The sequence below is a fragment of the Lithobates pipiens genome, unplaced genomic scaffold (genome assembly GCF_037356315.1).
Source record: "Lithobates pipiens isolate NorthernLeopardFrog02 unplaced genomic scaffold, aLitPip1_a1.2 Scaffold_25, whole genome shotgun sequence".
NCBI lineage: Eukaryota > Metazoa > Chordata > Amphibia > Anura > Ranidae > Lithobates > Lithobates pipiens.
The window spans coordinates 15,103,481-15,117,856 of NW_027507787.1; the positions used below are offsets into that span (position 1 = coordinate 15,103,481).

Here is a 14,376-nt window from a genome sequence, read left to right on the forward strand (position 1 = left end):
ATCCCGAAAAATTTCCTGGTAGTTGTGGCTAAAATTTTAGTTGGTCTACCTGACCGTGGTTTGGTTTCAACAGAACCCCTCATTTTCCACTTCTTGATTTAGAGTTTTAACACTGCTGATTGGCATTCTCAATTCCTTGGATTTCTTCTTGTATCCCTTTCCTATTTTATACAGTTCAACTACCTTTTCCCGCAGATCCTTTGACAATTCTTTTGCTTTCCCCATGACTCAGAATCCAGAAACGTCAGTGCGGCACTGGGTGAAAGATGCAAGGGTCTGTCAGGAGTCCAGAAACTCATTGACCTTTTATACACACGCACTAATTACAAGCAAACAGATCACAGATAAGGATGGTTACCTTTAATAGCCGTTCAAACCCCATTGTGCATGTTATCAGCCCAAAATCACCAGGGTATGTTAATTTTTGATTAGGGTCATTTGGGTAGTTTCTGTTGCCTTTATGATTTAAAAATGGTAAACAAAGTCAATAATAAATGGCTTCAGCCAAACACAAATCATGAGTGAAAGATGTGTTTTCATTCATATTTTCTGAAACATGGCCAAGAAATCATAAATTCTGCCAGGGTATGTAAAGTTATGAGCACAACTGTGTGTGTGTGTGTATATATAATATACATACAGTATCTCACAAAAGAGTACACCCCTCACATTTTTTTGAAGACTTTATTGTATCTTTTCATGTGACAACACTGAAGAAATTACACTTTGCTACAATGTAAAGTAGTGAGTGTACAGCTTGTATAACAGTGTAAATTTGCTTTCCCTTGAAAATAACTTAACACACAGCCATTAATGTCTAAACTGCTGGCAACAAAGGTGAGTACATCCCTAAGCCAAAATGTACAAATTGGGCCCAATTAGCCATTTTCCCTCCCCGGTGTCATGTGACTCGTTAGTGTTACAAGGTCTCAGGTGTGTTGAATTTTTAGTGTCATCGCTCTCACTCTCTCAAACTGGTCCCTGGAAGTTCAACATGACACCTAATGGCAAAGAACTATCTGAGGATCTGAAAAAAAAAAGATTGCCAAGATTCCGAAACTGAGCTGCAGTATGGTGGCCAAGACCATACAGCGGTTTAACAGGACAGGTTCCACTCAGAACAGGCCTCTCCATGGTCAACCAAAGAAGTTGAGTGCACACTCGGCGTCATATCCAGAGGTTGTCTTCGGGAAATAGACCTATGAGTGCTGCCAGCATTGCTGCAGAGGTTGAAGAGTGGGGGGTCAGCCTGTCGGTGCTCAAACCATACGTCACACACTGCATCAAATTGGTTTGCATGGCTGTCATTTTAGAAGGAAGCCTTTTCTGAAGATGATGCACAAGAAAGCCCGCAAACAGTTTGCTGAAGACAAGCAGACTAAGAACTTGGATTAATAACAAATTTAGGGGCGCTCTTATTACCTTAATATGTTAATGAATTTCTTCAACAAATAAGAAACTCACATAATTGGTAACCAATACGTGTAACACCAACAACACAAATTATTGATCAATGTGTATAACAAACAATAAGTTCCCACTCGTGATCCAGTGACAAATAGAAAAATTCTTCACAAATGATAATTCAATCAAAAAAGTCTCATAAATGTGCCACTCCAGCTTCTTTAATAAATAATCCCAAGTTCACTACGTGCAGAAAATCTTGGAGACTGTAAAAAAAAAAGGTAGATGCAGAGAACTTGCATATACCTCCACCAAAGGACGCCGACACCCAATCGTGATGTGCAAATATAATCTGCTTACCAGATTTGCTTGACCACTTTAATTAAAAAGTAAGTCAAACAACGCTTGTACAGGTATGTGCCTGTTCACATAGATATTGACATGGATACATAGGATAGTACGTCCCCCTTCAGACTTTCAGGCGGTATGCAGAAAAAAAGCATAGAAAATCCATAGTTTAATACTGATTTTATTGTTAAAAATGATATAAAAAAATACAGCCAAATGGCTCCTTACATTCGTATGTGCCCGAGCCGCTACTGGGGCTGCTCGCCTTCAAAGTAGAACAATCGGTAGGTGCAATGTGTTCCCTCCGTACTGTCAATACGGCGTGCGTTCCAAGCCGTGAAGCCGACAACCAGATACCGGATATGGCGTCAAGAGCGTGACCAGGTACCGATTCGATGTACATTTCGTCATTAACGTCTTCAGGAAGCATCTTGTTTTTTTTTTGTTTTTTTTGGATCTCTACTTAATATCTCTGGCCTATAACCTTTTTCCAGAAATCTGTCAGAATTCCCGCTTGTGCATGAAAATCGGCTTGAGGGAACCATGAATGCCAACATGTACTGTGACATACTGAAGCAGAGCACGATCCCCTCCCTTTGGAGACTGGGCCCCAGGTCAGTATTCCAACATAACCCCCAAACACACCTCCAAGATGACCACTGCCTTTCTAAAGAAGCTGAGGGTAAAGGTGATGGACTGGCCAAGCATGTCTCCAGACCTAAACCCAATTGAGCATCTGGGGGGCATTCTCAAACCGAAGGTGGAGGAGCGCAAGGTCTCTAACATCCACCAGCTCCGTGATGTCGCCATGGAGGAGTGGAAGAGGACTCCAGTGCCAACATGTGAAGCTCTTGTAAACTCCAGGCCCAAGAGGGTTAAGGCAGTGCTGGAAAATAATGGTGGCCACACAAAATATTGACACTTTGAGTCCAGTTTTGACATTTGCACTTAGGGGCGTACTCACGTTTATTGCCGGCGGTTTAGACATTAATGACTGTGTGTTGCGTTATTTTGAGGGGACAGCAAATTTACACTGTTATACAAGCTGTACACTCATTACTTTACATTGTAGCAAAGTGTAATTTCTTCCATGTTGTCACATGAAACTATATAATAAATTATTTACAAAAAGCTGAGGGGTTTACTCACTTTTGTGAGATACCGTGTATGTGTGTGTGTGTGTGTGTGTGTGTATATATATATATATATATATATATATATATATATATATATACACACACACACACACACACACACACACACACACACACACACACACACACACACACACGTAATAAATATATAATAGTGTGTGTGTGTGTGTGTGTATATGTATGTATGTATGTATGTATATATATATATATATATATATATATATATATATATATATATATATATATATATATATATATATACACCCACACACACAGTACATTGCAAAAGTTCCTAGGCAGGAAATTGTCAGGAACATGTTAGTTTATTTTTGTATCAATTAACAAAATGGAAAGTAAATGAACAGAAGAGAAAAATATTTGGTGTGACCACCATTTTCTTGCAAAACAGAATTATTTTTTCTAGAATCCCCTCCCTGATGGCATGGCTGCAGAATAAATTTGTGGCCAGTGTCGCACCTCCTGATGGTATGGCATGAGGAATAAGTATCTGCCTGTTTTTCTTTGTTCACATTGCATTTTGTAAATTGATTAAAAATAAACAATTCAAATATATATTTTTGAAAGTATTCTTACAGCATTTCTTCACACTTGTTTAAAACTTTTGCACAGTACTGTACATACACGCTGGTATAACTGGCCAAACCCTCTTTGGCAGCAATTACTTCAAGCAAGTGCTTTCGTTAGCTCAGGATCAGACCTGCATAACATTTAGCAATTCATCTTTTCAAAACTGCCACAGACACATTTCTAGGATGTCTGGTGTGAACGGCTGCAAAACCCTGCAAACTCCTGATCTAACAGCGCTCCTGTATTAACAAGTAACAGCAACTTCCTGAGTGCTGTCCCAACCTGACAGCACTTTTCTCCAAGTTGCACAGCAGCAGTCTCTACACATTACTGGTGTAGATGGCTTTGATTATCTTCAAACCCATTCATAGTGAATGAATGGGTTTTGAAGTTTAGCAAAGCTATTCAGGTGAAAGTAAGAAACTGAAGTGAGGACAATGGTGACTCGCCACTGTACTCTCTTTAGAGATCAGTACTATGAATAGATTTGTTTCCTAATACAAATCCATTTATGGATTTTGAGAAAAAAAAATAAATATATGTGTATGTATATATGTATGTATGTGTGTGTGTGTGTGTATATATATATATATATATATATATATATATATATATATATATATATATATATATATATATATATATATATATAATATAGAGAGAGAGAGAGAGAGAATTTCCATTTTTTGTTGCATCTTCTTATTTGTACTACTTTAGACAAAATGAAAAAAAGTTTAAATAGCAAGTTTCACAATTAAGACACCAACAAAAGCACATGTCCAGTGTTAAAACATAAAAAAATGGTGCAAATGTCCTGCAACCCATGGCAAGAAAGAAATTCTCACCATCTATGCCCTGCGTTAGAACAAAAAATTGAAGTGGTGATTTAGGGTCATAAGACAGTTGACACTGAGAATACCACCTGACCACATGGTTAACTGTAAAACTGTACAAAGGAAACCATGAATTCTGAACTAGGAACTTGTCATTTTATATTACCATAAACACACAGTCAATCGCCACTATCAACAAAAGTGTTGACACAAAACATGTGACTGATCTAGTAAATAGGTGACGTAGCTGTGGAGATCACTGGACTCGGGTGTGATGAGACCTGCATTCACACAGCTCTAGCTTTTGTGCTCTCTGAACCCAGGTGAAGACATCTTACTGATGATCCCCCATATCCAGAGGTGATTAAGTACAAATGTCTAGAAAGGTGCAGCAGACATGTTTCCCATTTGTGCTCCAGGTGTTATATTTTTTTCATAGGAAACATGTATTTTATTATTGTCTCATTTAGTAGAATATTTCCTTAGTTCATGTGATGTTTTCGAATTTGTAGTTGTGATGTCTTAGAAGCTGTGGTAGTATATTTTAGAGTTAAGGTACACTCTGAATTTTCATTGTCCGATGTAGTGCAGATATTTAAAAGCAATTCTAAGCTCACCAAAATAATAACTTTAATATTTGTTTTATGTAGTTATATGAACTGCAAATTTAACTATGTAAAAATATCCATACCTGAAATTCATCTTTAAAGTATAACTTAAGGCAAAACTTTTTATTAGTTTTGGATCAAATGGGGATGGATTAGAACTCCTGTCAATTTTTATTGCTGTTTGTGTCCCTGTTGAGGAGATTCACCCTCTCTCTATGTCTCCTGTTTACTGTTATCACTAAAAGTGAACATAAAGAAGATCACAAATTTTGGGTTATCCTCAAAAAGTAAAAGAGGGGAAACCTTCAAATGAGCACTATTTCTGGTGATCTGGGAGCCCCCAATAAATTCCCTTAATTTGCAGAGATTTCCTCTCACTTCCTGAAATGATAGTCCTGTAAATACTGGTGCCTGTCACCAATTCTGGCATCAAACAGGCTATTTAACCACTTTCAGACCGGACCAATTTGCTGGTCAAAGACCAGACCACTTTTTGCGATTCGGCACTGCGTCGCTTTAACTTTGTTAAATTGCACGGTCGTGCGACGTGGCTCCCAAACAAAATTGACGTCCTTTTTTTCCCACAAATAGAGCTTTCTTTTGGTGGTATTTGATCACCTCTGCGGTTTTTATTTTTTGCGCTATAAACAAAAATAGAGCGACAATTTTGAAAAAAATGCATTATTTTTTACTTTTTGTTATAATAAATATCCCACAAAAATATATAAAAAAACATTTTTTTCCCTCCAGTTTAGGCCGATACGTATTCTTCTACATATTTTTGGTAAAAAAAAATCGCAATAAGCGATTATTGATTGGTTTGCGCAGAAGTTATAGCGTTTACAAAATAGGGATAGTTTTATAGCATTTTTATTAATAATTTTTTATTCTTTTTTTTTTTACTAGTAATGGCGGCGATCAGCGATTTTTATTGTGACTGCGACATTGTGGGGGACCCATCGGACATTTTTGACACATTTTTGGGTAATCACTGCTATATAAATGCAGTGATTCCTGTGTAAATGACACTGGCAGTGAAGGGGTTAACCAGTGGGTGGCAGTGTAGGGGGTAAGTGTTCCTAGGGGTGTGTTACTAACTGTGGGGGGGTTGGGCTTTCATTTAGTGAACACTGATCTCTGCTCCAATCACATGGAGCAGAGATCAGCATCACTAGTTGCTAGGCAGAATGGAGAAATGTTGTTTACAACGGCATTTCTTCATTCGGCCGCTCCGTGAGACGATCGCGGGGATGCCCGCGGCAATCGAGTCCGCGGGTTCCGCGACCGGACTCACGGAGGCCCCGACCAGCGCGGGAGCGCGCCGGCGCGCTCCTGATGGCAGGGCGGCAAATTTAAAGGGAGTACATGTACGCCCATTTGCCTGCCCGTGCCATTCTGTCGACGTACATCGTCGTGCGCTGGTCAGCAAGTGGTTAAACAGGGCTGCAGCACTGGCTCGTTGCTGTTTGGTCTACAGGCTTTGTGTTCTTCATTGCCTTTTCCTTTACCCGACTTCTGATTCTGACCCAACTTGCCTCCGACTATGCTTGTACGCTACCTTGGCTGGTTTCTGGAATCTGCTCTTGCCTCCTGCTTCTGCCTGATCCAATTCACCATTGCTAAACTTGAGGGGCCTGTAATTAGGTCCACATTAGAAAAGATGAGTGTAAAAACAGCATTTCTTACTCCTTTTGGTCATTTTGAGTACATGGTCGTGCCATTTGGCTTATGTAATGCACCAGCTATGTTCCAACATTTCATTAATTATGTTTTTAGAGAGTTCCCAGACATCTTTGTCATCATTTACCTGGACGATATCTTGATATTCTGCGTTTCACTTGAATTACACCGGGGTCATGTCAAATTTCCGTTGCTGACTCCGGCAACCACTGTTCCATTTCCAGTGGTTCCTGAGCTGGAACTCATGGTAACAACCTGCCTTTTAGACTACATCAAGCTAAGGTTCAAGAGTGCTCACAGTACCACCATACTGGCACTGGTTAAATGTTTTGTTGAAATTGCTTATGTTGGAAATGTAACCACTTGTCTTCCAGGCCTTTTCTGGCACTTTTTGTTTACATGTACAGCACCAACGAACACCATCCCCCACAGTGAAACATGGTGGTGGCAGCATCATGATGTGGGGATGTTTTTCAGCAGTCGGGACTGAGTTGAAAGATGGATGGTGCTAAATACAGGGATATTCTTGAGCAAAACCTGTACCACTCTGTGTGTGATTTGAGGCTAGGAAGGAGGTTCATCTTCAAGCAGGACAATGACCCCAAACACACTGCTAAAGCGACACTTGAGTGGTTTAAAGGGAAACATGTAAGTGCATTGGAATGACCTAGTCAAAACCCAGACCTCAATCCAACAAAAAATCTGTGGACAGACTTAGATTGCTGTTCAGAAGCACAAACCATCCTACTTGAAGGAGCTGAAGCAGTTTGGCAGTATTGACTTTAGTGGGGTGAACAGTTATGCACATTGACTTTTTCTGTTATTTTGTCCCATTTGTTTGCTTCACAATAAAAAAAAATAAAAAAAAAAATAAAAAAAAAGTTGTGGGCATGTTCTGTAAATTAAATGATGCAAATCCTCAAACAATCCATGTTAATTTCAGGTTGTGAGGCAACAAAACACGGAAAATGTCAAGGTGGTGCATACTTTTGCAAGGCACTGTGTGTTTTCTAGGAAAAAATACTGATTGTTACATGTAAACAAAATGTGCCAGAAAAGCCCTGGAAGTCAAGTGGTTACATTTCCAACATAAAAATGCCAAGGGTGGTGAATACTTTTGCAACGCACTGTAACAACAGTTTTTTCATTTTCTCCATCAGCTCACCTCCCACAGTTATTACCTTTTTTGTTTCCACTTCCAAGTGTACTGTCTGCCCTCATGTCGTAAAGTGCAGCACAAACTGTTGGCGCTATATAAATCCTGTATAATAATAATAAAGTGAAACAATAAAAATGAAATATTCCTTTAAATATCGTGCATGGGGGATCTCCTTTGTCTGTAAAGTAGCGCATCTTTCCCATGTTTATAACAGTACCACAGCAAAATTACATTTCTAAAGTAATTCTAATGTAATTTAAAACTGCTTGCGGCTGTAATGTATTGTCGGATCCCGGCAATATAGATAAAAATCATTGAAAAAAACGGCATGAGTTCCAACCCCAGTCCAAAAATTGCATGAGGGTCCCCCCGCCAAAATCCACACCAGGCCCTCAGGTCTGGTATGTATATTGAGGGGAACCCTGTGCCAAAAAAATAAATTAAAATTCATCATCCCCTGATGAAGTCACGTAACAGTGACGAACACATGCGGGAAAACGAGGCACCGGAAGTGATGTGGGCTGGTGTCTTTATTCAACCTTACTAACTATGTAACTATATAACTAACCTCTGAGCCACAAAGTTGCCACATGTGAAAACCTCCTACACATAAATACACATAAATACTGCATTTCTTTGGACATATAGGTGGTGGAATTACATTACTCAAGATTTATTCTTCTTGATGTATTTTGTGATATTTGATGGTTCTTGGTGGTGGGGTTTTTGGCAATTACATTTTGATTTCTGATTTTGGTGCACATATCACATTTTTTGGGCTCAAATTATGATTATTTGGAAATGATAAAAAACACAAACAATTGTGACTCATTTTAAATTTGAATCAGAAATGGTATTGTTTGTGGTTTGTAAAGAAGCCTGTGTAAGTTTGGGTAAAGATGTTTGTGAGATGGAGAGTAACAAGTGAAAGTGACAGAGGAAAAAAAATATTTTACCAAAACATGAAAACATTCCACATTCTAGCATTCTTAAAAATACAATAGATTAAGTAGAAACAACATTGTTGCAAAGATAATTTATTTCAAAGAAAAATACATTTAATCTCAACAAGAAAAGTATTTATTTGGGGAAGTTAAATTTGTACAATTCGAATCAATAGCTGAAACTAGCATTGGGCTACATAACGCATTTTCACTCCCAAAAAATGCTCTTTAAGCCAGCACTCATTTTGGTATTTACTATAGCGTCCTGCAAAAAAGTCATGGGAGCTAAAATGAGAGTAGTTTGCAGGTCTGAGCATGCTCAGTTGTGTTGGCACCTAGTTGTACAGAGATGGGAAATGTATCTCTTCTCAGACTTTTAAAGATATTTCAGTGTAGAAATGTTTTTCACACAGTTTAAAAGCAAATTATCATTAAACAATATACTGCATATTTCGGTACCATTTGGGCAATTATATCCTGCTCTCAACATTATTTCCATGTGCACTACTCCAGGTTTTTGCAGAGTAAGGGTTTGGGCGCTATTTGTTTTCAGGCAAAAATAGTAAATTTGATTTTGGGAGTATTTTTTTTTTTTTTTTTTTTTACCAGCGCTATAGTGAGTACCATTTTAGTGCTAATTCACGGTAATTAGCACCGCTACGCTATAGTAAATGACCCCCGTACTCTTTTTTTTTTTTTTTGGAGAGATCTGGGGTCCAGAATATAAAATGAAAGCTACTGCTGTCATTTAAATTTGTACTGGACTAGCCTAGGTGGGTACTCAATTTTCCCGACGGAAAAACTTTCTATCGAAAATTCCGATCGTGTGTATGCAATTCAAACATGCCAAAAATCACGCATGCTCAGACTCAACTACGAGACAGAAGCAATTGGCTACTGGCTATTGAACTTTCTTTTGCTAGTCCCGTCGTACGTGTTGTACGTCACCGCGTTTTAAACTATCGTAATTTGGTGTGACCGTGTGTAGGCAAGACAGCTTGAGCGGAATTCCGTCTGGAAAACCATCAGAGCTTCTTTCGACGAGAATTCCGATCGTGTGTACGTGGCATTAGAAGGAAACCTGTTAGTCTGCAAAAGACTTGAGACTGGGGCCGAGGTTCACCTTCTAGCAGGACAACATTAAGGCATATTCATGTGTTTAGAATGGCCCAGCCAAAGTCCAGACCTAAATCCAATTGAGAATCTGTGGCAAGATTTGAAAATTGCTATTCAGACACTCTCCATCCAATCTGACAGAGCTTGAGCTATTTTGCAAAGAAGAATGGGCAAAGATGTAACTCTCTAGATGTGCAAAGCTGGTAGAGACATACCCAAAAAGGCTTGCAGATGGAATTGCAACGAGAAAAGGTGATTCTACAAAGTATTGCCACACTTTTCAATATAAATTAGAAACCATTTATAATTTTCCTTCCACTTCACAATTATGTGCCACTTTGTGATGGTCCATCACATAAAATTCCAATAAAATAGATTTATGTTTTTGGTGACAAAATGTGGAAAATTGCAGGGGTATGAATACTTTTTCAAGGCACTGTATGTTAGGTGCTTCAGATTGTTGGCACTGATTGTCTACATGTTTTTTCCAAGTTGTTGGACAGTTTCTTCCATGTGTATCTTATTATTCCCTGCACCTGTGAACCATTCATCAGTCATTCAAATCAGAGAGAAGCTTATGATGGGAACTTGTGGAACATAAGTTGTTCAGAGCTGTACAGAAGACTTGCCTCCTGTCATTCTTCATAAGAGGCAGCTCTATGTTTAGAATTGTTAGAAGGTGATGGGTGCTGAATGGCTGTTTTGAATAGTTGTTTAAATAAGAGCTGGAGAATGTATTTTTCTTTTAGCGGTTCTCCAAGGAGTGGCGGCCATACAACAGGCCATATCTCACGTAGACACATACAATAAAATGGAATTTCTGGACTTTATTTATATCTGCTGTGTAGCCAAGTACTGTGTACATTGTGCCACATTCTGCATAGGGCTATTTGCTTACCCTGCAATTGGAAAATACTACTCTACTGTAAAGTTATACTACATTTTGGATTTTGTACTAATCTGATCCTAAGGAGGTATGCTAAAGCAGTTGTTCTTTATTTATACCAAAAGGAGGAACATGCAATACAATACATACCAACAATTGTATAAATACCTGGTTCATTTCTTATCAACTATCAATTCAAGGATATTATTACTTCTCCAAGTATACCCTTCAAAATAAACATATTCAACTTTATACATTCATATATCTTCCTTTCCACCTTTTGATATCCCTCTCTTCCTCCCCTAGAAAACACAGTATAGCTCATTCCTCCTTTTAATTTTATATTTCATTAAATAATCCCACCCCTAAAGTAAACCCATAAAAAAACAAAAAAAAATACCCTACCCCCTCCCAGTGGGGGGAAGGGAACCTCCATATTTTACGTTTCAAATATGGGGCAGACTCATTCCCCTACTGTATTCCCAACAATCTCTTCCCTTCTTCTGAATAGACAAATTCCATATTGTCCAAGTTTTAATGTATTGCTCTATTCTATCCTGGGCCAAGAGCACCAGGTCTTCTATGGCCCCTACGTTTCTGACCCTGTTAAGCCATACTGCAATTGATGGTGGCCTAGGTTCTTTCCAACATCGGGCAATGCATGCCTTTGCCTCATTGACGAGGTGGCATAAAACAGAGTTTTTATATATCTATAATGGTATTTGTGAGAGATGCAACAGGAAGAAGCCAGGGTCGCCCGGTATTGGATAAGTTGGACATTTTTGGGCAATCCTCTGTACCTCTAGCCAATATTGTCTAATCCTAGGACATGTCCAGAATATATGGAGTAAAGTCCCCCTTTCCCCTGTTGCATCTCCAACATTGATCTGGGGCTTCAGGGAAAAACCTATACAGCCTTGATGGGGTGCAATATTACCTCGTCAGTAGCTTATAGTTTAATTATGCTAAAGTTGTACAAAACTTTCCAGACTGAAATATTTATTTGTTGAAATACTTAATATTTTTTATTTGAGCATCAGTGATAAGTTCATCTCAGCAAGTCTGGTGGAGTGAAGTCTGACATTTGTTGATTTGGTGAATAAGTGCAGTCTGCCCTAGTATTATGGGATCATTCTGGGTTCTGAATTGAACTTTACGTTGGACTATTTTTTCATTGGTACAGCTTGGACCAATGTAAGTATGCATTTGCCATACCTGGGTGATCCCAGTGGAAACTATGTCATTGTAGTAGGGTCCAGGTCTGAGCGGATTCCCTTTTGCTTAGTGTATATTGTAAGTTGCTTGCTTGGCACAGGTCCCATTCAGAGAACACTTTGCATTTTCTCAATGAATTCAAAGTATTCTCTGATTGGATGAGAGGGAGAGGTAGGGCAGTGATGTCACAATCTTAACCTTCACTCATAGAAACTAGAGTGCAATGGGACACTAAAGCTGATCTAACAACCCTCCTACATCTGTAGCCCTATACAGTATATGAACTGTTGCCTTGGGTGACTGTTTTTGCAAGAAGGTGTGGGAGACAACTTCAGTGTCATGTTGTAGGGCAGGGGTCTCAAACTGGTGGCCCTCCAGCTGTTGCGAAACTACACGTCCCATGAGGCATTGCAAGGCTAACAGTTACAAGCCTGACTCCCACAGGCAGAAGCATGATGGGACTTGTAGTTTTGCAACAGCTGGAGGGCCACCAGTTTGAGACCCCTGTTGTAGGGGACAGCAATAGAGACTGGATAAAGTTTTCTGCATCATTGATTGCTATCAGCCTCCCTCCATCCTTATCAAGAAGCCTTGGCCACCATTGTCTAAGGGTAGACACCTTTCGACTTGAAATTAATGCTCAGTCTAGCCAAAAGGCATTCTAGTAGTCTTCCTATGTTTAGCAAAAGATTTTAAGAGTATTTTGCATGCAAAAAGAAAAAAAATCCCATATGATACAGGTTGTATTAAAATAATTTTTTTATTTCATACAATATAAAAACACATATTGTTGTCTGTGAAATACATTACAAAGTTAATCGCATACAATTTTCTGAGAAGGTAACCATGTTTCGCGGATCGTTTGCTTCATCAGGACCAACAGAATTTGGTGTTTTGAAAACAAGTAAATTACAGACAGTTAAAATCAAATCCAGAATGGATGCAATATAGTGTGCTCAGTGCTTTATGGAAGGAGAAATTGAAGGTCTCAGACAGCCTGCCAGCTCATGGGAAGATAAGCCTTGACCTCAGAAGATTTAATGCGCTTATCTTTGTAATGTATTTCAGACAACAATATGTGTTTTTATATTGTATGAAATTATAAAAAATTATCCAAACCGTATGATATAGGAAAGCTTGTTCTTTTTGCATGGGAAGTGTGCACACTGGGGTATATTCAAAGTTCCAAAATACGCTGTCCTTTTGCTACTATATCGGGATGATAACCTTGTGTTCACACATTTTTAGCTTTACTGCACTCTTTCCCACAAACAAACTCGAAGCATCTTCCTATGTATAGGGCTTGGGACATAATTGTCATACATTGGACTAAGTAATCTTTTTTTCCTACAGAAACAGCCCTATTATGAGGATCCAGACAATAGAAATTGCTGAGCAATTGCAGCATGCTGGTGGTGAGGTAAGCACTTATTTTATATTGGGAACCTTATAACCGAGTGACAATACTAATTATGTACGTAAATATAGAGTGCCTTGGTTCAGCCCTTCTAATGCAAAAGTTAAACTGTAGCTTTTTCACATAAAGCAGCTTGCATTCTATTTTTACTGGCTTAAGTCATTTTATGTCAAAATAATAGCTCAACTTTTGGTGATCCTGCATAATAAGGTTTGGCACCACATATTGCCTGTTATTACCTTCATTAGCTAGAACACACTCCTCTTGTGTGCCTCTCTGATTTAGTTTTGCTCTACCAGCGGACTAAACCCACATCCAATTGATAATTATATTTTAAAAAGGCTTATCTGTACGGAGAGCAGAGCTGTAGGAGGAAACCAACAGGTCCACCCACTACAGGCTGTTTGCAGAAAACTACAGGAAGGCGGATACAAGACCAGTCACCCTGCACAAGTAGAGAGCAGTAGTGACTAGTCTTTATGCACAGAGCTACAAAGCACTCCTGTACAAAGGTATATTGGATTTACAGCACAGAGCTGGAAGAAATACATGAAGCTCACCAAGATTCAAGTAAGAATATTAATTCTTCTAGTATTATGACAATATTTGCTTTTCTTGGAGTGTAGCTTTAGGGCTGCGATACTAGGCATGTTGATCCACCTTGTTATGCACTCCCGCATCATGCGTTTGTTAGAGGGTGCACCTATTCAGATCTAATGGATCCACACATCAAACGCACATGACGCACAGTGCAGCACAAACGCCAGCAGATATCTCTATTCTAATACAAATGGGTAATGCTCTTTTAGTACATGAACAAGCATTGAAGACCCATAAGAAAGGAATGGGAACATATGTTATATCATGCGTAAATAGATACCTCAAGCAATGTGAGTGCATAGGTGGGACTGGGTTTTTAAAACAGAACTCCAGTATTTCAACCACTTTGTAAAAAGTGCTGAATTATTATGGGTTAAGTCCAACAAGGTGCATGCCACCTCACAGACCTATATCTTTAATTTAT

General features: G+C 38.9%; 1 protein-coding gene across 5 annotated transcripts in view; it reads left to right on the forward strand.

Moving 5' to 3' along the window:
* Nucleotides 1–14,376, forward strand: part of FAM13C (family with sequence similarity 13 member C) — a 247,721-nt gene that overhangs the window by 161,128 nt on the left and 72,217 nt on the right. For all 5 annotated transcript variants that reach the window (XM_077454123.1, XM_077454128.1, XM_077454127.1 and 2 more), the window contains one exon: nucleotides 13,289–13,355. In XM_077454123.1, the coding sequence (XP_077310249.1) occupies nucleotides 13,289–13,355 (67 nt within the window). The remainder of the gene's footprint in view (nucleotides 1–13,288; nucleotides 13,356–14,376) is intronic.